The sequence below is a fragment of the Pecten maximus genome, chromosome 14 (genome assembly GCF_902652985.1).
Source record: "Pecten maximus chromosome 14, xPecMax1.1, whole genome shotgun sequence".
In the NCBI taxonomy this organism is placed as follows: domain Eukaryota; kingdom Metazoa; phylum Mollusca; class Bivalvia; order Pectinida; family Pectinidae; genus Pecten; species Pecten maximus.
The window spans coordinates 20,556,841-20,582,109 of record NC_047028.1 but is presented as its reverse complement, the minus strand read 5'-3'; the positions used below and the strand labels follow the sequence as shown (position 1 = coordinate 20,582,109).

The 25,269-nt window shown below is 35.0% G+C and overlaps 2 protein-coding genes across 3 annotated transcripts in view; both read left to right on the top strand.

The window, feature by feature from the left end:
* LOC117342043 (arylsulfatase B-like) overlaps positions 1 to 23,178 on the top strand; it is a 221,545-nt gene extending 198,367 nt beyond the window's left edge. The window contains exons 1-14 of one of the 2 annotated variants that reach the window (XM_033904009.1): positions 13,782 to 13,910; positions 14,584 to 14,695; positions 15,190 to 15,241; positions 16,099 to 16,202; positions 16,328 to 16,434; positions 16,681 to 16,745; positions 17,234 to 17,335; positions 17,793 to 17,856; positions 18,593 to 18,690; positions 19,102 to 19,238; positions 20,472 to 20,530; positions 20,730 to 20,856; positions 21,497 to 21,648; positions 22,082 to 23,178. In XM_033904009.1, the coding sequence (XP_033759900.1) occupies positions 13,811 to 13,910; positions 14,584 to 14,695; positions 15,190 to 15,241; positions 16,099 to 16,202; positions 16,328 to 16,434; positions 16,681 to 16,745; positions 17,234 to 17,335; positions 17,793 to 17,856; positions 18,593 to 18,690; positions 19,102 to 19,238; positions 20,472 to 20,530; positions 20,730 to 20,856; positions 21,497 to 21,648; positions 22,082 to 22,254 (1,452 nt within the window). In that variant the 5' untranslated portion in view covers positions 13,782 to 13,810 and the 3' untranslated portion in view covers positions 22,255 to 23,178. Of the gene's footprint in view, positions 1 to 13,781; positions 13,911 to 14,583; positions 14,696 to 15,189; positions 15,242 to 16,098; positions 16,203 to 16,327; positions 16,435 to 16,680; positions 16,746 to 17,233; positions 17,336 to 17,792; positions 17,857 to 18,592; positions 18,691 to 19,101; positions 19,239 to 20,471; positions 20,531 to 20,729; positions 20,857 to 21,496; positions 21,649 to 22,081 lie in introns of those variants that run through there. The other variant, XM_033904008.1, reaches the window with a different exon arrangement.
* Positions 1,647 to 11,628, top strand: LOC117342045 (arylsulfatase B-like). The gene is made up of 14 exons (XM_033904014.1): positions 1,647 to 2,062; positions 2,629 to 2,740; positions 3,011 to 3,062; positions 3,371 to 3,474; positions 3,602 to 3,708; positions 4,226 to 4,290; positions 4,529 to 4,630; positions 5,011 to 5,074; positions 5,959 to 6,056; positions 6,776 to 6,912; positions 7,286 to 7,350; positions 8,996 to 9,113; positions 9,465 to 9,622; positions 9,937 to 11,628. The coding sequence occupies exons 1-14, from the start codon at positions 1,951 to 1,953 to the stop codon at positions 10,107 to 10,109; spliced, it is 1,467 nt and encodes a 488-aa protein (XP_033759905.1). The 5' UTR covers positions 1,647 to 1,950; the 3' UTR covers positions 10,110 to 11,628.
* Positions 23,179 to 25,269: the final 2,091 nt, after the last annotated feature.

Below are 25,269 nucleotides of genomic sequence, written 5' to 3'. Positions count from 1 at the left end.
GATAATATGTTTTGACAGTACCCATAATTGTAGTTCCGTCTATCTTTTGACAGTAATCGGAGAGCTTATTCCGTCTATCTCTTAACCGTAGACAGAGAGCTTATTCCGTCTATCTTTTGACAGTAATCAGATAGCTGATTTGGTCTATCTCTTGACAGTAATCAGGGAGCTAATTCCGTCTATCTTTTGACAGTAATCGGAGAGCTTATTTCGTCTATCTTTTGACTGTAATTAGAGAGCTTATTCCGTCTATCCCTTAGCAGTAATTGGAGAGCTTATTCCTTCTATCTCTGGACAGTAAACAGCGAGCTAATTTCGTCTATCTTTTGACAGTAATCAGAGAGTTTATTCCGTCTATCTTTTGACAGTAACCAGAAATTTCATTCTGTCTATGAACGGTCGTCATGTGGTACATATTCAGATTCAAAATGAGCTTTACCGATGTACTTCATCGGGGATATTTACAAACATACGTCGAGGCGTTTGTCATTTTGATGAGATATGTGATCAACAACTTCTATCAATTGATCAAACACCGTGAATGTTTCCCCAAAAATTGCACTTGTCTATATTTAGGTAACATGCCATGACATAGTCGACAAATTAGCAACGTACTCGGCGCCGCAAGTTTTGTTTACTGCGAGTCTGAATGTAAAACGCGATTGATTGGATGTCTTGGGATTCTAGAGCGCGACGTATTGAACACGACTATATCTGCTAAGGGTTCTTTGAGTGTAAGGTAATCAGAAGCCATGACTCGCAAAGATGATATAATTAATGAAAGAAAATAGGGTTTTCTCATGCAAGACCTTTTTCTCATCATTTTTGTCTAGATGTATAAGAAAGAAACTATGCCGGCTATACTTTACAACTGATTCAGGATCTTCTATCTTTTAACAGATAATCACATTTCTATAAAGGTTACTATAGTCATGTGATTTCAGGTACACAGCGTCTACGAAGAATTTACTATAATGACACATCATTATCCAGGTGTACCACGAAATTCAGTCTATACAAATTTGCCACTTTATCTTAGCAATCTTGTGCATCGGCCGTAGTAAAAGCACAAACTGCAATCGGAACCCTTTCGAAACTACGTTTGCAGACGGAGGCGAAGTGTTCCGATTGCACAAACAGCTGACCAAAACATATTATCGATACTCAGATGGATAAAGAAATGAGACATGTGACGAGCATGCTATTTTATGACACTATGTCGGAAAAAGTGTACAGACAGATTTGGGCTAGGTACATTTTTCGTTACTCCTATATCATAAAAGGCCGCTTGTTGACCCTTCTATCGGATATGATTTTGCCGACTGCGACCTCTTATTTCCGAAGCACTAATTCTGTGATGCAGCTTGCGCTTGGAATCCAGGCGCAACTTAATATGCTTAAAACACTTAAGTGGTTGACAGGTCAATACAACGATGTCTACGCACCATTTTGCAATATATATCCCATATGTATGTCACAGACACAAATATATAGTATAATCCAGTATAGAACACACAAAATACAAGTCCATGTCATTGTAGCACTTTTCTGATTTTGTTGTATTCCACTGGCATGGAATACGTAAATACAAGCCAAGACTTAACATACATATAGGACACGTCCCTTGATATTGACGATCGTTCTAATTTATGACCCGAGATCAGAAACAGTGTACAAACATGTGTGGGCTAGGTACATTTTTCGTAAATACAAGCCAAAACTTAACATACACATGGGACACGTCCCTTAACATTGACGATCGTTCTATTGTATGACCCGAGGTCAGAAAAAGTGTACAAACATGTGTCGGGTAGGTAACATACGTAAATGGAATTTATTCCACGCATCACCAAACACCTCGACGATCACATGAGAATCTGTTGCTGATCAAGTTATACCTCCATTTATAAGAGGTTGGAAGTGGATTCCGCCATCAGAGGGCAAGGAAACATGGCTAAAATCCATACATTGTCTGTACTATGTGGTACAGTATTGTTACTGCTGTTTACCGCCGGGGAAGCCAAACAACCTCATATAGTGTTCATGGTAGCAGACGATTACGGTAAGTATATATCGTTTTTGTTAAGATACAGATGGTTGTAGTCATTTACGTTGGATGGGTTCATTTACGTGTAGTTATGTTATCTCTTTAAACACTCATAGTAGTCGGGTCTATGAACCGTTAAACGTTATTTATAGTCCGTTCTGTTTAGTAAATACTGTTGTACACTCATTGCAAATGTTAGTAAAAAACTGATTTATCTAAAGTATCTATAACACGGATTAATGCATATAAAGAATCTATATTTTCTCTACGACCAAAATATCATTTACCCATTATAATTACTCTTATGACATAATGCTAACTACTTTCCACTACTGCCATAAAATATTACCAATTTCCACCACTCACATAATAATATATATTTTCAAATCTGCAAAAAAAGCCTCTATATTTTATTACAGCACAAAACAATTCCCAGTTTTCTATTTAAAATGATAACTAATGTTGACAACTGCCTTAACATTGTCTATTCTCCTCTCTACAGTACGTTAGCAAATTTTTATGTTTGTGCGAAGGAACTGATCAGATTTAATTAATTGTCAGCGTTGTTTATTTCTGTATAGGATGGAACGATGTGGGATTCCACAACCCCGACATGATCACTCCTAATATTGACAAGCTGGCGTACGAGGGAGTCATACTCAACCAATCTTACGTACAGCCAGTCTGCACACCGTGCGTATGATTTTGATATTGTTTTCTTTAGTTTTCTGTAGTGCCGTTAAAGTTTCCTTCTATTGTTCGAGACACCAACACAACGAATCACGTTCTAAATAATTTCTGACTATATTTCCAAACTTTTGTAACATAGTTACTAATATGCCATATATGTATGATATCTTATACTAATCACAGATAGCCAGTGGTCCTATGTTCTTTAGGATTTCAATGGCACTTTTTTGTACACCCAGCCATAACAATATGTAATGTAATATCGATGTGCAGGTCTCGGAACTCTTTCATGACGGGAGTGTATCCATTCAAAGCTGGACTACAGGTAATATTGGCTTCAGTATCTTCTAAAAATCGTATATAGTTAAAGTGTTATAAATAATGCAATTTTACTCTCGTATCAGGAAACTTACAAATTACAATTACACGATGATTAATCTGGTAAATGAAATGTCACTATTCTGTGTTATTTTGCTTATTAAAACACAATTGATTTTGTAGAATAGTTTATATAAATACGAGGGCTAAAAATGTGAGCTCGCTGTCGTTTCATAATGTATCTAATTACCGAAACAACAAAGTTTGTACCAATTAACTCAACATTACGTTTTCCAAATCTGGTTCTATCTTTAGCACGGAGTCATATTACCACAACAAGCTGTATGTTCACCTCTGAATCTCACTTTTCTTCCACAATACTTGAAAAAAGAGGGATATGCGACTCATGCAATAGGAAAGTAAGTGTAACTCGAATGATAAATGACACCAATCGCATACATTTAGTCATGAACAGAAAATCATGGATCGAATTATATGACAAATTAAGGGAAACAACTCTTACAATATCTCGTTTGAATTGATCAGGTGGCATCTTGGTTTCTGTAAATTGGAGTGTACTCCGACTTACCGAGGATTCGATACGTTCTATGGGTATTATCAGGGTCAGGAAGATTATTACAACCGGACTGCAGGTAGGTATAACCGGCTCATAAATTTACCTATACAGTGTATCTTGAAATAAAGTTTACATGTTAAAAAATTGATTTATTTCCCTATAAAAGTATAGCAATTGTATATATACCGAAATACCGTAATATAGTTTTTAAATATTGATTACTTCGATTCTTCATAAATAAGTGGTATCTATGGTCAATTAGATAAATAACGTATCGCCATTCTATCAAATTGATTCTTGTCTTGTACAATGTAGGTTATTTTTCATATCATACTTAACATTTTGTATATGTTTTTGATATCCTTATTGTACATGCACATGATATTATTCTGTTTTTGCTGTAATACCGAAGGACCGCAAGGCTTAAAGTGAATAAACAAACAAACAAACTACACATAATAAAACAGCAAAACCATTACAATTAATTACACGTTGAATAGACATACATTGTAATTAGCATGTATTAAGCCTCCCTTGAATGACTAATTAAGTTACGTAATGCAAATTGAAATTGATCAATTTATTTGAAACAGCCGGCGGAAAGGATTTCAGAGATAACAAAGACCCCATTTTGCCTGACACTTCAAAGTACTCAACAGTAAGTAATGATACAATCAGTAAACCTTGAAGGCAACAAGTAGTTTGTATGGCTAAATTCGTTCTCGATGTGAAATAAACAATGACGTCGACTTTGGTTACAATGCTTTTGATCGGTTACTAGAGCTGTGTATTCACAAATGCTCGAAATCGTCGGCAATTATGTAGATCACTTTTACATCGACAATAAATGATTGAATGTTCAATTCCTCAAAATTATATATATATATATATTTCAGTATATCTTTGCCGAACGAGCGAGGAAAGTAATATCTCAACACGACAAGAACAAGCCATTCTACCTCTACTTCCCGTTCCAGTCAGTCCATGCACCGATAGAGGTAATGTTACAAACTTTTAAACACGTTCTTGGAATATTTTCAGGTAATACCCAGATATAATACGGCTGACTTATAGATACATATACACATTTTTAAAAATCACTATGAATGTCCACTTTTATACAGGCCATGGTCGGGATATTCATTACATCATATAAAGGAAACAAAGTAGTCATATAAATATAAAAGACCGAAATGTTACGAGTATAGCAACAGTGGAAATATTTGTTTCTGTCCATCATTTATAATACGACAGCCTGGAATTTCGTTCTGCATAATGCTCTCGATATTGCCACACCTTATAATTTGATATCGATCCACAGCATTGCTGATATTAATAATTATTAAACCGTATATGGACTTGAACATTATTATTTTAGGTTCCAAAAGGTTACGAGGATATGTATAGCAACATAAAGAATGAAGGAAGGAGAAAATATTGTGGTAAGTTCGGGGACGTGCATTACATAAAAAAAAGAACGAAGGAATGAGAAAATATTGTGGTAAGTTATGGGACGTGCATAACATCATAAAGAATGAAGGAAGGAGAAAATATTGTGTTAAGTTGCGAGATGCGAATAGCAGCAGTAACAAAATGAAGAGAGGAGAAAGTTAGTTTGGTATTCTACGAGAGGTACAATTGTTATATTTCACACACTGTATCACAATTGTTATATTTCAGACACTGTATCATAATTGTTATATTTTATACACTGTATCACAATTGTGATATTTTAGACACTGTATCATAATTGTTATATTTTATACACTGTATTATAATTGTTATATTTTATACACTGTATTATAATTGTTATATTTTAGACACTGTATCACAATTGTTATATTTCAGAAACTGTATCATAATTGTTATGCTTTAGATACTGTATCATAATTGTTATATTTTATACACTGTATCATAATTGTTATATTTTATACACTGTATTATAATTGTTATATTTTAGACACTGTATCATAATTGTTATATTTATACACCGTATCACAATTGTTTTATTTTAGACACTGTATCATAATTGTTATATATTTTCATATCGTCATTTGTATTCTGGTCTCACTTTTATGTTAAGCATGTTAGCTGAATATTTTCTCTTTGATAAAAAAGTTCTTAGACTCATTTTCTTAAGATCATATGAAATGAAAATGTAAGATTATTGATATTTGTAATTATAATTACTATTTACAATATTTCATTTTTTTTAAATCGCTTTTAGTTGTTCCGATATCCTTGAGACATTTTCTGCAAATGTGTGCAAAATGATACCTGAGCATGGATTGATTTAACTTCCCTTGGCATAAAATATCGTTTCAAGGAATGGTAACGGCTATGGACGACCTGGTAGGAAATATTACCGCCGCCCTGAAGGAGAACGGAATGTATGATGACACGCTCTTCGTCTTCACTGCCGACGTAAGTCAAAATATTAATTTTTCTCCTGAGAAACCCATGAACCAATTCCAATGAAATTTTCCAGAAATCTTTCGGGTCAACTAACGTTTTGAATTATATGATCCCTAGCCTCAAGGGGACTGGGGAGACGTGGCTAAAAGAAGTCAAATTGACTGAAATTTCAAAAATATTCTTCTTAAGTCCTATATGGGATAGAATACAATACTCTTCATAGACGAAATGTGTTTTACCGAAATTATGAATGTCATGACTCGGGGCCCCATGTTTGCCCCTTTACCATAGTTTTTTTTATAGGAAAATCACATTTTTGATTATCATTTGTTTTATTTCTATTTGAATTCATTTCAAATCGGTTAACACTTTTAGCATTGAATGACAGCTTGGTGGTATTATCCACATGTTGGCTCTAACTAGCCCCATGGGTTTATGGGGGGCCAAAATGGTCAAATTAACTTAGATATTTCAAAACTCGGGTTACCGTTAAGGCCCATGGTTCTCTTGTTTTAGTTGCGGCGAGAATGGGGAACCCGCGAGAATAGGAAAACAGAGAACAATTCGGAATAGAGGAATACAGATTTCCATATTGCAACATTTGAACGTCCATTGTTCATAATGTAGGTTAAATACTGTAACAGCCCGAGAGTTTCAAACAAAATGTATTCCCAATCAGTATTCTTTATGTAAGAATATATTTGATTTTTTCATTGTGATGCCGATAGAATGGAGGATGGACCCAATTCCACGGCAACAACTACCCACTTCGAGGAGGCAAAATCACAATATACGAAGGGGGTACCCGGGCGACGGCATTCATCAATGGAAAAATGCTGAATAAAACAGGATATACATATAATGGGTGAGAAAATATGTCACAATAAAAATGTAAACAAAATATAGCGTCACCTTAATACTTTAAGTTCCTTTATATTTTGTATAACCTGTATATGTAAGAAGAAGAATATATATGTGATTGTTGAGATTTTTAGTGGGTAGTACAATGTAGATTGTTCTTCCATGCATTTTCCTGTAACTAAGATATTGGGGAATCACAGAATAAAGACGATCTACTCGGTATCTTGATCGTAGATGGCGAAGCGAAGTGACCTTTTTTAGACCCGGGGGTTAACAAAAATAAATGTTAGTTTCAGTTCTAAAGCGTAACCACAAGATTATACTGGTTTTATAAAAGTAAAGTAGAGGTTCACTCTCATAATTCCTTCATTTTCAAGAATGATGCATGCTGTAGACTGGATGCCGACAATTATCTCAGCCGCCGGTGGAACACCACCTGAAGGTAAGGTCTATAATTATACAAATATATCACGGGTGTCTGTGTAATAGTCTAGAATATTTGACACGAGGTACTGGTAATCGACTGATGTTCTATGCACGAATCCGAAGGCAAAATGCAATTGAACAGTGGTTGATTACCAGTACCGAGAGTCAAATATTCTGAGCAATTGCAGACATTCATGATATACCTGTTTTATTACATGATCACTTAAACATAGTAAGAACCACTGAGATCTCGATAACTGTCGTCGGCAGTGTTGATATCTGAGTGACTTCAACGCTTGAAAGGGTAGGACGAAATTCCGAAACGTCACAAGTGTTCAATAGTTCGCACGTGACCAGATTCCAAAGTGTCACAAGTGTTCAATAATTCGCAGGTGACTTTGCAATAGTGATTTTTAGCCGTGTAATAGTAAACAGTCGTTTCATGCCTCATCATTCAACAGTCAAAACTGTTTTCACGAGGTGTTAGTACTGACGAGGTGAACTGTTTCCCCGAGGCCGAAGAGTACAATATTGAGGTGAATAAATAATAACAAAAAAAAAAAAAAAAAAAGTCTGAAATTCAAAATTCAATATCTCACAGAACCCTTGATGTCTTCTATGAGATTTAAAAGCTTGTCATCGTTCATGTCTTCAAACCTTAAAGTCAGGTTTACAGTGGACCGATGTTTACAAACCTGTCGACGACAAGTAGTGTAGTCACTGTCATCTGTACGTTTGTAATTAGGCGCGTTCGATTGGGCAGCGCGTGATCGGGCAACAATTCATGGGTAGCATTCACGGTAAATCATGTGACCGGGCAACAGTTCATGGGTAGCATGTTTTATAGGAAAACAGTCAAATTTGATTAATATCCATTTATATAATGAGTCAGATAACAATCAAAAATATAGCGTATGGGTATAGTTAAGGAAAATCAAACGCATACTGTAAGTATAGATATATATATATTATATATATAATTCACAAGTAGTAATAATGACAGTACAGACAAGTAAATTGTCGAATATTCGAGGCAATCAACTTCTTTATCAAGACACAGGTAAATTACACATGATCACATATAGACACAGAACATGGAACAGTTACACAAATATAGTGGGTATAAACAACAATAAATATAGTTAGGTTGTAAAAACGATCCCCCTCGGCCGATAATTAATTCGCCGCGGGCCTATCGAAATAAATTAGAAAACACCCTAGGTGGTGTACAAATGGTAAAAGTAAACAAATATATATATATATATATATATACATTTCACCTGTCCTTTCTAACATGATATGTACGTCATTGTGTCTCTCATTTCGATATTTTATAAAATCATCTGTATGAACTATCAAACTGAAAGATGGAATTAGATAATGCCATATCTATTTGAATGTTATATAACGTAAAACGTATTCCTTGATCTCTACATTAATTCATAAGAGGAAAAAATGCTTCAATAAACTGCATTAACCCGAACTCTGATAACAAGTAGACCCTGCTGAACTCGAAGTACACATTCATTCTCGACAGTAAAACTCTATATAAAATATACTCGGGAAATGTTGATTTGTTTCATGATGAGATAACGAGGTTCGAATGTATGATTTTCTTCTAAATGATTGTCTAAACATATGTTATGATTGGTTGCGAGCAGAAATTGATGGCATTGACCAATGGGAGAGCTTGAGGACTGGTGAACCATCCAAAAGAACCGAGTTCATATACAATCTTGATGATATCAATCCTCCTACACAAGGACATGCTGCCATCAGGTAGATTATTAAAAATAATAATAAAACTCTTGTTCAATAAAGATATGCACAGTATTTACCTTGGACTTCTTAAGTTCAAAGATAAAGGGCTATATACAATGTACATCCCCTTTGGTTTCCATAATATTATTCCGTGACACATTTTGTTCATTCTACGTTCCTACTTCCAACACTTTACACCTGTGGCGAGTTCGAGAAGGACGAATCATCTGTATGATGTTGTTTTATACTCAATATTTGGTATAAACGACATAAATCATCAAACTGACGAGGTGAGTTTTTGGTGCAATTATTTTCATAACAACGAGACCTCACATAACATCCTGCTTTACCTGTGTTTTGTTAAAACAGAGTTGGGGACTATAAGCTTATTGAAGGTTTCCCCGGTGTCTATCCTGGTTGGTACAAACCGGAAACCGAAACAGAAAGCACTAATAGCGAAGAGGAGGAGTTAAAAGACCAAGAAAGAAACGTTAGGTTGCTTGGTAGAGAGCTGTATAATTTAAAGGGTTCGTAGTACATACTTATTGTTGTATTTTCTTTTACCATCCACATCAGATCAATGAAGAAGCTTATCATTTGTATCACTAGAAACTAAGATACAAGACACAAAAGTACAGGTATTATTCAATTAGTTATAACAATGTCCGTTTGAATTATCAACTAAATCATCTACAACTTATGAAATGTAATCCATTTATACATTTATATAAAGTTATATTTAAATAATCTTTAAGTGTAACAGGTAACCTGCATATGATACATAATGTATAGATGTGAGTTGAACAGCTGACGACACGATTTTACACTTTCTATATTTTAGATGATCCGTACGAGCGACACGACCTATCCGTATCACACGTCAAGATTGTAGAGGAACTCAGTAGGAAAATGGCAGAATATCATAAACAGATGGTTCCCGCAAATTACCCGCAGAATTCTGACACATCCAATCCTAAGAATTTTGGCGGATATTGGTCCCCTGGCTGGTGCTGAAACATGATTAAGTTCAATTTGACACGATATCCATCTGAAAGATGGCCATGTTTGTTTTGACACAATATACGCCTGAAAGATGGCCATGTTTTATTTACATAATGTCCGTCTGAAAAATAGCCATGTGTAATTGGACACGATGTCCCTCTAGATGAGTTTTTTTTTTCATATTCACGTTAATTCCTTCAGTAATCTGTATCTTCACATAACATTCAGGATATTTATACTTTCAAACAAGGGCTCGCGTCATGACAAAACAGTTATAAGTTAAAGGCAATGGAAAATCTCAATCCTGGGTTTTCACCTTGACAGAAAGAGCTACTTATCTCAAATAAGGGTTTACACCATTACAGAAAGAGTTACTCATCTCGAATTAAGGTTTTCAACATGACAGAAAAAGTTACTTATCTCAAGAATGGTTTTCACTATAACAGAAAGAATTACGGGTCTCAAAAGGGGTTTTCATTACAGGGTATCGTTTCACAAAGCTTCGTAACTTACGAACGTTCGTAAATATTTACGAAAAAGTTACGCAAACCTTACGAATTTCGTAAGTGCGTTTCACAAAGGTGTTCGTATCTTTTTTCGTATCTTACGTCAAAATCGTACGTTCTCCCGGTAAAAATATACCACTCTCTAACTTGGAGGTAAAAAAGGACGACACTTTTGGGGTGAAAATTGTACGCCGGTCCAATTCCCGGGTCACGTACACAGACTATGAACTTTAATTTGTTCTTTCAAAACAACCTTATTATGGAGGGAAGATCATTTTTTCTATAAAATTCCAATTCTTATTGTTTATCATGCGTTAAAACAAACAGTAACAACGCAATTTTCACTGATTTTGCTCAATGCCCAAAGACTTACATTATGTTCTTAAAATAGACAATATGTTGGCACAGCCTGCGAATATGCGTACAATTAGTTTCATGACAATGTGTATTTTGCCAGCATCCCTCCTCGACTTTCAAAACCCGGTTTCCACCTCGAAACAATCGCTCACAAGGCATAGTCGTTCTCTTATGCTAATTTGTAAATGAGTACGACGTCATTGTCTGTTCAAAAGGGCATGCCTGCGCACGATTTTAAATTGTTTTCGTAAGTTACGACAGGGTTGATATGGCGTAAAGTTACGCAAGGTTTTTGCGTAACTTACGAACGTTCGTAAGTTACGAAGTTTTTGTGAAACGCTTAGTAATTCGTAAATATGACTTACGCAAATTTCGTAAGTTACGAAGCTTTGTGAAACGACACCCAGAAATTTTTGCCATAACTGAAATTGGAACGCGTTTCAAAACGTTATTTTCACCATGACAGAAATAGTAACGCGTCTCTAAAAGGCGTTTCATTAAGAGAAATATTTCTATTCAAAAATCAATAAAGACAGAAACGAGTTATACATTATTGGTTAAAAAAATAACTGTTTTCGCCTCCCATTATGTTTATCTGTGAGAAATTATGAAGATTTTTCTTTCTTTTTTATATTGTTATGTGTGAATAAAAGTTGTATATCAAAGTATTACATTCTTGTATTATTTATTCTTTGATGTTCTTATGCGATATATATACGCAAGCCATGCAATAACCATCAATTATGTATCACCTTGTAAAAGAGTAAAGCGTTATTGCGGAGAATCTGTTGAATATCAACCTAAGGATACCAACTGTCATATATATTGTTGCAAGATTCTTTTGATGAATTGTGTTTTGTTTTAATGCTGATGTTGAATTAGCCATCTTATGATGAGCTTTTCAATACATTATTTCTGATGATGATAATTATCATGTTTCTATAACGAAGGGTACTCTTGTATAAGTTGGCCTTTCCAATTCAATCATTGGTTTAAGTTTTATGTGTAGCATGCATAAAATACGTGTTTTTGATATTTGGAAGAATCGTTCTATAAAACACGAGAGCAGCAACTCGATACCCACATAAGTATAAACAACAGAAACAGGAACTATCACCAATACAAATTAGGGAAACAAAAAAGGGGAGAGAATGAAACTGAAAAGAAAATTCAAATATAGACAATACAAAGGAAAATGAGCACATCAATAATTGCACATATAAAACAATACGCAATTAAAAATAACTCTGATAAGGAGAAACAGTTCCCGAAGTGATTTTAACCCGTTAAACTGTCCGCAGCATCTCAGCAACGTACCAACTCAGCCCACACGACTAATTCATTTTAAACATTCGCAAGTATGCAATCTGTGGCGTAGCTACCATTGACACAAAAACGCAGTTGCGTGCACGTCAACTACCAAAAAAAAATAATGATTGACTAAAAAAACAACCATCTGAAAAAATAGTGTTAATGTGATCAGACACTAGGACCGAGATTGAAATTTTAAATTAAATTATCATGATGACATACATTTTAAATCACTGATTTCCGAATTACCTTTTACATTTTTTTTTATCATCCAGCATTTTCCTTAATTCCGCCCCACCCTCCTTCATAAGAAAAAATATCTATAAATAGGACGGCTCTCATAAGAAGAGATCGGCTAGTCAACTCCACGGAACGGGGTCTAATGGCTACTTTTACTTTACATTTACCTTGTTATTGGCAGTATATAGGCATATAATTTATGAGCGACTAAGTGTAACATGGATGAATGCATTTTAATTTCTTGTAAAATCTCTCTCTCCCTCCAATAAAATAATAGCTTTATATCATTGATAGTGAGGTGGGGGGACATGCATTTCTGCGGTTAAGCTATTAAAGTACAAAATGTAAATGTTGCGGGTTGAAGGTTGATATTCCATGATGACATCCCAACTTTGTATGGTGATATGTCTAACTATCCATTTGTTAATGTTCATTTTCTCTGTACTATATATGAGAAGAAACAATTATCATTGTCATTGGTACATACCAGTCCCAGAGTACGACGCAGTTCTTACATTTGTTAATTTGGCTAGCATTAGCGCGGAAAGTTTAATTTTTATTTTCACATAACAATCAAGTAAAATTAAGGACTTATCACCTATAGTACCCCGAACACCTTAGATACAAGAATAAAAACACGTGTGCCAAATTAAAAACGGGTGCATGTATACCAGTATTTTTTTGCGCCAGTTTAAATTCATGAGAACACGTCAAAAACATGCATAAGGGCAACTATGGGAGAGGAACGCGAGTGGAAATGCACCTGTTTACCCTAAATGATAATCGATTCGTCTGCTTGGTTTGTTTGGTTTTATTTTATTTAGCGTCCTATTTACAGCCAGGATAGATAAACTAGATATATTTACTTACGTTCAAGGCGACAGGCTCTTAACCTTATGTGTGGCGGCTGATATGTAAGATGTTACCTAAAACACTAACTAACAAACAAACAAACATATCAAAAGCAAAAACATGAAAGGAAAATCCCTTAAAAAAAGAAAAGAAAAAAGGGAACATGCTCATGAAATAAACTCTTGTCTTTTTCTCCTTTTCGTTGTGCCTAAGCAACACCTTAATCAGCCACCGAGCACGTGTGGATAGCTCGAACTTTATACACAAACTTATTGAAAGCTGTGGAGGAGTATTGATACGGATATAAACTTATATAACACAGTCGTTATCAGTTCAATAAATGTGTCTCCTGTGGGCTATCTCTATCATCTGATCATTCGTGTAGAAATACGACTTACCTGTGTAGATCATATTCTCGTCTCTTTCCGATCGGAGTGATTGTCGAGGATGGCCTCCGACTATTTGTTTCTTTGCGTACTTTCTCTGCTCGTCGTTTCGGCGTACACTAAACCGCCAAATATTGTGTTTATGGTTGCTGATGACTATGGTATGTATGTTATGTGCTGAATAATGATTTGTTTTTATATGTTGTTAATACGCAACGTTATTATCATAGCATACTCTACCAAGTATTATCCTTCCAGAGGAAAACTAAAAAATGGACCACATGTTCACTGTTTACCTTTTCTTGTTTTTCATTGTACCTCGCCCCGTACCTAAACAAATGATTGAATAGTGGTTTGGTTTGTTTGTTTTTGTTAAACGTCCTATTGACAGCCAGGGTCATTTAAGGAAGTGTCAGCCTCTGGAGGTAGATGATTCCTGGAATACCCGGAGAAAAACCACCGGCCTACGGTCAGAAGGCTGGCAACTGTCTCACACCGCCCTGGAATAGTGGTTATTGTCCCTAAATGATATGATGAAGTACGATCAAGATAAAAAAAAACTGAAGAGTTTTTTCATATTCTGATTAAATAGTGCCAGTTTCTTGAATAATCTTGAATATGCAAACAAAACGTCCATTATTTTAGAGACTTAACATTCATATTTAAGTTGCTGACCATTGACTTGGTTCAAGAAACGACATCTCCCTTAAATATTGCGGTGATGTTATGTTGTTTATTTGTTCATACATCTTCATTCAAAGCCAAGCGCATAATCATGACAATTGCATCAACATAGTTTAGTTAATAACTACCTTTCTGACATCTTCCTGGAAGGATGGAACGATGTAGGATTTCACAACCCCGACATGATCACTCCTAACATTGACAAGCTGGCTTACGAGGGAGTCATACTGAATCAGTCTTACGTACAGCCAGTCTGCACACCGTGAGTAGGACTACTTTGTGTTTAATCTTACAGGTAACACGTGTTTTATTGTACACGCGATAACTCTTTTTGTGATTCAGTGTAGTTGCAATGGTGTTCGAACAATTTTGTTACGTAAAGTGTTAATCGGTACACTGCTGATACTAGTGTGTCTACATTAAGGGGGGGGGGGGGGGGGGGGGGGTACATTTGCTGCGGTTATGGATGATACGACAGGGAAAAAAGTTTTATTAATATATTGTAGTTAAGAATACCCTGCCTGTCACGTGGAAATTTAATTTGGGCCGATCAAGAATATACAGATTTATTTCATGTTCTTTGAAAAAAAGAAACAAAAACAAAAAACAAAAAAAAAACCATTATTTTTTTAAATAAGAAAAGAAAACCAAGCAAACAGAATGGATAAAGATATGGAGTTGTGCATCTATCTGAGTACATGGTGTTGGGGCATGTAAAAGATTAAAAAGATGACCTTAGGTTTAACTTTGTTACAGGTCCCGTAATGCATTTATGACAGGCGTTTACCCTTTCAAAGCTGGACTCCAGGTAAAAATATAGCATTCCTGCTTCTCATTCCTTAGGTTAGTCCTGTGCATAGGTGAATATCTTGCATGCCATGCTTTTTACCTCATGAAAGTGTTTTGAATTATAGTGTTCTATCATAAAAACTGTTGAATAACCCATTCAGTTTATACCTCACGTGGAATAAACCCTAAACGCGTTTTGATTGGTTGACACGGTGACATTTGACCCGAACTGCAATTGTTATTAATGTATATGCGAAATTAGACTTTGCCACGTTCCTCTTTGATTCTATCAGATATCATTGTGGTAGAAATATGTCACACGACTCGTAATTTGTCGATATGGAATGTATTTAACACACGTCAGTTTTGTTTTGTTAGAGCTCGAGTCTTTTGTGATTTAAAAATAATAACTTACTCGAGTGAAATAAATTCCATATCCATCTTTGTGTAACCTCTATATCTTCTATATCTAATTGCTACAATTTACCAACTTCCTCGGCTGAGCTGATTTACCATTATGATAAAAATTTAAGGTTATTTTGAAATTTAATATTACTACCGTTAAGACAGCATAACACGTACAAATAATGATACATGATATGTAGGTCGAAAGCGTATACCGAATTCATCCATATCGTATCTTTATTATAGTTATTATATTAGCATATTGATCATTTTTGTCGTGTTCTGCCAGAATGAAATAGGGGTGGGGGCACGACTACCCAGCAAGAATTTGTAGAGTTATAATACATTGTTTTACCACATACACGATGATTGACATAGTATATTAATATATATAATTCTGATATTAGCCTAGGTAGATATAATATTAGTAACAACCATGACCTTACCTTACAACCAGAATATTTGTTACAGCATCTGGTTATCCTACCAGAACAAGCCACCTGTGCTCCTACCAATCGCACGTTTCTTCCTCAATACCTCAAGAAGCTAGGATACGCTACTCACGCCCTTGGAAAGTAAGTACGAACGATTCATTATTGTCGACAGCATGAGTAAGTTCTGTTGAAAGGCTGGATGATCTCTCCCAAATGAGTACAATTTGATGATAAACCAATAGTGTAAGTTCGTTTCCTTCTTTAAGGTGGCATCTGGGTTTCTGTAAGTGGGAGTGTACCCCTACATATCGAGGATTCGACACGTTTTATGGCTTCTATAATGGTCAAGAACAATATTATAACAGATCTGTCGGTTAGTATCCATAAAGTCATTACTGAACGATACAAAACATATTCCATCAAATTATTGCAATATCCAAGTTACCAATTACCTCAATTGTACCCTCTTTACAGAAATGCTCCAATAAATACTGTATATGTATGTTTTGAATACAAAATATCACCAGAAAGGTATAAAAACAATAGTGAAAAAAAAAAGAAAAAAAAAGTGAAAAAATACTTATATTTTTATTAATACTAAGGTCCATTTATTTTTCAGCGGGTGGTCTTGATTTCCGCGATAATAAGGAACCTGTTGTCCCGGAGGTTACCAAATATTCAACAGTAAGTCTCATCATATTTGTAATATTTAATCAATCACCAGAAAGGTATGGAAATTATTGCCAGAGCCATAATAGATTTTTGTTTTAATCTGATATGAAAAAGAAAATGATTACATAATGGGGCAATACACATACCCAAATATATTAACATTTGTTGGTGGCATTCCTGAATTTTGTTCTGGCTTTTATTCTCCATTTCCACCTATCACCACTAGCGACTTCTATAAAGAGACTAAACAGTTGCACGTTCCTATTTAAAGGCGCAATTCACATGTGTCTCCTTTACGATATTTTACATTATATTATATTTCACATGCAATATTCTACAGTACCAAAACACAATATATTGGCTATGCAGAAAACATACGTGCAACACTTTATAGATAGGATTATAAAAATGTACTATTAAATGCTTTAAGACAATTTGTTGGGCTACTGAGTTTTGTGGGAAATTAAATCACCATAATCTTACCTTTTTTTCCTCTTCAGTACATCTATGCCGAGCGTGCCAATGAGGTCATTTCGCAACACGACAAAGACAAGCCATTATTCATGTATTTTCCATTCCAGTCTGTCCATGAACCGATAGAGGTACGACAACATTTTTTAATCTTTAAAAGAGTTGATTTGATAAAAGGTACATTGATAACGCATACAACTTGTTTCAAAAAACGTGTACTGTGTCATTCGTTCAATCATAATCAATAGAAATTCCGGGAAATAAATCTTTGTTACAATCAAAGTAGAGCAATACGGCTCTTTAGTAGTAACGAGTAAAATTGCGATAAAAAAAACTTCATTACTTATAACATATTTTTGTGTCAATGTTAATTTTGTAACTGGTTAAAACCTATATACATTATTGATAGAACGTAAAGCAGAAAATGAAAAACTAACAAAAAAACTAAAAACAAAAACAAGAAAATAAAAGCAAGAAAACAGAATATATCAAAGCGTTTTAACGCATAGTAAGTTAAATTTCTGCTCTTTTTCGATTATCTTTTTATTTCTGTATTAAAATTATATATTTTATTTCTATATATGATAGGTACCTGTTAGCTACGAGAATATGTACAGCAGCATTAAGAATGAAGGGAGAAGAAAATACTGTGGTACGTATCGCAGATTTTATATAAGATAATCTTTATATGAAAGATAAGTAATTATAAACGTATATCAATCATTAATTATAAATGTGAACCTATGATATAGTATAGATATCACCAACTTTATCAATCACCCTAGTTGCCTCGGAAAGTCGCTCTCGAGAGATGTGTTACTATGGAAACCAGATACCTGAAGATAGTGAAGGGCAAGTTTGTTACAACCAAAAATAATAAGTTTCACCTGGACTCCTCAAAATATATATCAAACTTTTCATGATCGTCCGTCGTCCTACATTCACATTTTTAACCTTTTTCATTGCCGCTATGTTTCCATTGCTAATGATTACATCATGATACCATTGATATCCAACTCTATGAATGTAATAATCCATCAGTCAGTTATGTTCCATTACCAGGGAACACTTTTATTTCTATGGTATTTCTACACACGTATTCATTGTAATAAGATTAAGTCTTGTGAATTGGATAATATTCGAATTTCCTACACAATTAAGACTTAATGAAATTGTTAGATTTGCCTATTCTTTTTTGCCATTTCATTTGATCAAATGAATATTGCTTGTGTGTACGATTTTCCACTAATTCCATACCATCTTGCCTTGATCAGTCTGTCCCAAATATATCAATAAACGTGAAGAAGGAAAATTACGATATCAATTTACAAATGACGAAGCATAAATATCAACGCAATAAGTCATCTTAAATCGCCTTTACTCTACAGGTATGGTGACAGCTATGGACGATCTGGTAGGAAACGTAACGGCCGCCCTAAAGGAGAACGGGATGTATGAAGACACACTCTTCGTTTTCACCGCCGACGTAAGTCAAAACATACATTTCATTTTAGTTTTGTTTTGTGTGTTTCCTTTCCAGTTACATATAGTTATGAGTAGTAAATCTCTGTTCTTCAAGAAGTCTTTCACACGTTGTTATTGTTTCTATTTTTTAACATTTAGGTGGATATGTTATGTCTAACATGCTTCCTTTGTAAATATTTTTGCTTGCTTACACTTATATAGTATCTGCTCTAAAACCCCATATATGATAAATGCATGTTTTAAGTGTATTCCTACGCTGTGTGATGTTTGAAACCTCAGATGTAGCAAAACTTGACTTTTGTTATTGAATGAAAGTTTGTTACATGATAGTGGACGCATCAATGTTTTACATATCGTTTATATATATACGTTGTTATTAATAATAATTCATAAGCATTGCATGTTTTATAAGAACGGGGGATGGACAACCTTCCATGGCAATAACTATCCACTACGTGGCGGGAAGGCTACCGTATATGAAGGAGGCACAAGAGCATCTGCATTCATTAGTGGGGCAGGACTGTTGAAAACCGGATACACATATAACGGGTAAGAATTGTTTAATATCTATTGTGGCACAAACTTCTTTCCTTGCGTCAGATGGGATGTCCCATTAACAATCAATGTTCACAAATTTGTTAATGTCAACAAAATTTTATTTACTGTTCATATGTTAATTGGATGGAACACCAGGCTATACCTATGTAAGTCCTTTCAGAATTTGTTACACATAAAAATATGGCATAAATTACTCTGCATTATTTACATTTCCACTGTGTGTTCTCTATATGAAGGTACTAACACAATTAGCGTTCATTCCTAGGTGAACAATTAACCTGCCGTGTATGAATACATACAGTACATTGTTGACAAGTGTGAATATGAATTCGCGTTTGATTACACATGAAATAATGTTTTATCAATTTTAAAACTTAATAATTGTAAAATTGAAGACAACATTTCAATATTTTTCTTTCATGATGATTAAAATAATGAATTTGTGTGGAACTATATTTTGTGTACTTGTGTACTTGATTACCTTTCCCGCCAAATTGGAACTATCTGTTATGCTGTAACATCGATCATTCAGCTGTTTCGTCACTACGTATAACGAGCGTAGAATATTGTTTCTTATTATTTTCTTTAAAGATAACGTTGAAAAATAGTTTTGAAATGTAAATATAAGACATTATTGTTATTTTTTGTTGTTCACTGGTGTATGAACGGCATTTTTTGACAGATATTTCAACATGACGCGCTTTCTTAAATAAGTACCAAGTTCTATAGATAAAGGGAGAAAACTCCATTTCATAGGGAAGTAAAAAGCATAGTGTAGAGGAATATTTCAATGCTATAACAAAACAATTTCTCCTACAAGTTTCATGAATATGTTTTCATATGTACATTTACTATCTCTTTCATGCTTGCTTGTAAGCTTTTTCTCTTTCAAAATGCCGTTATTTTCATTGGATGTTTTCATTCCTTTTTTCCTTCATACATTATTGGTAGATGAAGTCCTAAGATGATGTTTTGTGGTCGACATCATGCTCTCATCAGGAAAGAAATATTTGTTAACATCGTATGATATACGCTTTACGATGGTTATTGATTTATTCCCTATGAACTTTGCTGGTATCTTCTTTAACACTGAGCATGCCTATATCATGTTCATATTTTGGCACTGTGTTATCGATTTCCGGGTTTATTTACACCTCTATTTATTTATTTATTTTATATATATCATACATATATCAAACAGGATCATTTGATCATTTTTTGCAGCATGATGCATGCTGTGGATTGGATGCCTACGATACTCTCAGCTGCAGGAGGAAAACCAGGTAGTCGATTTGTTCCATACCAAATGATCAATAAGTTGTTAAATCAAACACGTAATTTCAATTTCTACTGAATGCAATAAATTTTAGTGAGAAAGTCAAGGTAACAATAAAATGTGTTTTAATCCTTATTGATAACTACCTGCTAGTTTATGATCGTGGATATATAATAACATTTCTATTCGCACCTTATTTCACAAAGTTGATACGGACTTGGATGGTATTGACCAATGGGATAACCTGAAGACTGGAGCGCCATCTAAGAGGACGGAATTTATATATAACCTTGACGACATGAACCCGCCTATCTGTGGTCACGCAGCTATCAGGTAAATCACCTTTCAGAGCACCAGTCCGTAACGTATAATAATACAATGTACAATGTCATATTTAAAAAAAAAAAAAACATATTTTAGTTCAAATGATTATACACTCTCATTAAGGTAGTTCAAGACAACATTTTCCGAAACGCATACCTTCACTTGCCTCTTAAGCAAGAGAATATATTTAAGTCATGGCTTATAAAGCGACCATTCTCGTGTGAATAACATACTTTTGGTAGAGTAACACCCCTTTCTGTCTATTATACGGAACTGTCTAATTGTCAGTGTTAATTTGGTCACACCCAAATGGTCTAAACTGCCCTTGATCAGGATAGGTCAAATGCTATTAGACCGTTAGAACGTTCATTTTTATGAAATGCTTATGACATTTATCGGACCTTTTTCTAACACATTGAACTCGTGTAACGTAGTATGCCATGTTTCGCTGATAATAACTATGTAATAATCTTTCACGATTTAGATTATGGAAAGAGCTTTTGATCTGGATTGCACTGAAATCAAATCCTTCCATTCTGTTTATAAGTCATTGTTTCATAGAAAACAATAATTATCAAATTGTGGTAGAAATTGTACAGTAAAATTATCTATTTCACCCTAAATAATATGTTTATATTCTCTATAAAAGGGTTGGTGATTACAAGTTGATCGATGGATTTCCGGGAGCATATTCAGGTTGGTATAAACCGGAAACTGTCTCAGGGATTCAACATGATGCCGAAAACTCCACACAGGAACAACATTCAAGTTACTTAGGAAAACAACTATTCAACCTAAAAGGTAATAACAGTTATATTGATAAATGCAAATTATAAGTCTTTACTAATTAATAGAAGAGGTCGGGATGGTTTCCGTTTAGGGAATGGTACCAGACGACGTAGGCGCTGCAGAATTATAGGTATATTATGTCTTTTACAGTGAGACCAATAACTGATCTGGAATCCCTTTTGCAAATTCTGATCAGATACTACTATCACAATACACGATATATTGTATTTCTTTCTTAACTGCTCTTTTGATCTACACCTCTTGTGGTTGAATTTGTTGATGTATCCTAAACACCTATCCTCATATACTCGTTTACTTTAAGGTACCGTCATAACAGAAAATATTATCCCTCTGCACTGGCCTTGTACTCAAAATCACACCATATATAAATTATTGAATCTCTTCATATCCTCCATGTTTTTTACCATTTTGAACTATTTTGTAGACGACCCTTACGAACACCGAGACCTGTCACTAACACACAGAGATATAGTAGAACAGCTGAGCAAGAGGATGGCAGAGTACCACGCTCAAATGGTGCCTGCCAACTTCCCCGGGAACACGGCATCAGCAAACCCGAAAAACTACAACGGTTTCTGGACTCCAGGGTGGTGTTAAAACTGTTTTACTACATGCATAGACATAAGTAAAAGAATCGACGGTAGCTTTTATATTTTTTTTTTTTTTTTTTTTCAATGTAACGGAGTCGCCCTGTTTCTCTCAGATTACTTCTGAAATAAGTTAGCTTGTAACGCTACACTGTCAATATATTAGTGTTAGCTGATCTAGCTTAACACTAGAGTATTTTATGGTAGTGCCAACGGATTGAGTTAAGGATATCAAAACTAACTCAGCGTCTGTGTACAACATTGATGATTTATTATATTTGTCAACATTTTATCCAATAAATATCACAGATCATAGACACAAGTTAGTTTAGCTAAAACATTACTAATAAAAGCATAAGAGGACTTTGAGCAGAACCTCTTATCTAAGCCAACCGGCTGAAATGTAGCCTTAATAGAACAAAATATTCTCTAGGTTACGGTAAAAATTTTGCAAAATGAAAGGATAAATAGCTATGTGACTTTAAAAAAAAAACTCTCACAACAATGGCAGCCCCCATCATACAGCAGAACATTATCATGATTGGACTAATTCTCGGTATATTCCGCTAAAATATACACAATTAGTTTAACCTGTACATACAACTGTAAATTCCATTCAGGCGACACAGCGCAGCAATTTAATGCCAAAACGTCACTTGATACAGTCAAACGAGAAAGTACACAATTACTTCTAAAACATATGCAACACCTTTCATATATCACTTTCCCGTTGCCATTGTCGACGACTCAAATCTACCGTAATAAATATTATAAAACATGAACATAAAATTACTACTTGTCCTTTTAAGTTATCATCATGAAAAATATGCAGCATTAATAAGCTGGCTTCATTATTGTAATTACGTGAAATTACAATCAGGATGATATCGATGTCAGTTGTGTATACTTTGTTCTATTAAATATATCGATCAGATATCAATATGTTCTGTTATGTGTATACCAACTCAGTACTTTGCTTTGGTGGCTGACCGGGGTCAATTTGCGGCTATGCTTTGTCGCTAATTTGCGATTTGCTTAATTTGTGATGCATATAGTGCTTTTTCGCCTCGTCATTTAAAAAAAGTAAAAACGGCGCTTTTTGGGTCGTTACAATAATTCTTCATTATTAGTAATAAAGCTAAAAAGCTAAAAAGTCCTGGTCAGCTATCATATTTTGAGTATATTGCAACAATTTTATAATGGAAATTTACATGTTTAAAACGCTAGTAGATATGAAAAAGATACAATAACAACAAGATATAAATAAATAAGATAGGTCAATGAATTCAACAATATATATATTAATTATGTGAGCAACTGCATTTGAGGAAAGAATCTTCGGGTGAAAATAGTATTCTTTTCTGGTGTAAATGTTATGACAGGAGAATTATACAGGAAAAGAAATTCTCTGGACAGGAGACCTAAAATATTTAGTTTGGGGCAAGAAAGCTGCCAACCTGGACTGTAAGGTGAAATCACTGGACCGCAGAAGTAAATCCCCGATTTGGGAGACTAATCCACTGGACACTGGAACTAGCCCGTTGAATTGTAGCTTAACATGTCAGTGCAATGTATATGTCGATATAGCATTATAGTGCGTTTGCTGTTAGTTTTCGGTCATTTCTGGGTAATTTGACCTAGTCAGGACACATATCCAGTACAGATCCATCAATGTTGCCGACCCAGACGTGGCCATTGTTCTGTACAGATACAGATGTCGGAGACACATTGCCTTGGAGGACAACCCACAGCGGACAACAGATCGGCGACAGCAGCTGAACAGATTTGGACCAATTCTCAGCTATCAGTATATCACCACTGGACGTAAACTTCACATCATTGACGCAGAATTTCTCTTCTGGGTTGTTAAAGGCTACATCACCGTATATTACGTTGCCGTGTCCGACATAGCGTAGAGTTAACTTTAACTGTTCGTTAAGGATCACAAGATGCGCGGAAAATTCAGCCGTTTTATTGGTGACAGCTATATTGGTACCAGACTTGTTTGTACATAGCCTTCGCGGAACGACAAAGATGTTTCGTCCCTCGTTTGTGTTTTGAGCCCTGTTCAACTCGTTTCCTTTCAGGTCATACTGCACCACCACTCGTTGACTGTGTGAACCTACATTCATCGTTTCCTCATCGCACAAGGTCAGAAGGATGTTACCATTAGGCATGTTGGATATGTGTAAAGGGCATAACGGCCCAGTACTGAATAGATAAGTTTCCTTTCCACTTGGAATATGCATCTTTCGAACAGAGCTGTCGAGGTAGCAAACCAAAATGTAATCGTCGTACAAGGAAAATCCGTCAATAGCTTGGTCAATTTCAAACTGCTGAATCACCTGGCCGGTATTGTCTGTGAGTTTTACCACGTTCTCATCGAAACATCTCATCCAACAACGATTGGTACTTTGATTTCGGATTTCATGGACGCCATGCGATTCTGAGTGTTTGAAGGAATGTTTTATTGCCAGTTGTTTGTCAGTCTTTGCTCCTTTGCGAATTGGAAATTTTATGGGATATTGGGATCCGTGGATTCTACTTCCGGTCCCTACACTGACTGTACAGGAATTCCCATGTTGTAGTCACTGGTGTTAAGATGTTATTCTGCTCTAAACTAAATGATGGACTAATCTGTACCATGTATGGAAACAGTTTTTAAATAGGTTAGCGATGTTTTACAGTAATATGTTGAAAATCATCAAGTTGGTTTCTGTTTTCTCTCTCTTGCCACTGGAGTCTGTAAAAATACAAAAATCAAGATATGAATATTTTAAAGATAAACAATGATCATCAGCAGCAGGGATTACTTAAGGATTCACGTTCACTTTCCACTCTTCGCACACCGGGAATATGGCATAACAAAGGCGGACGTAGAGTATCGAGATACAGCATTAGAATGTTCCGTCTTTTATTTAACATCGGATCTTCTTCCTCCAATTATCTCAAAACTAAATCAGATATGATGATAAACACCCATTAGTTCGCTCAGTATTAAAATTATTTACCTCGCTTGACCCTG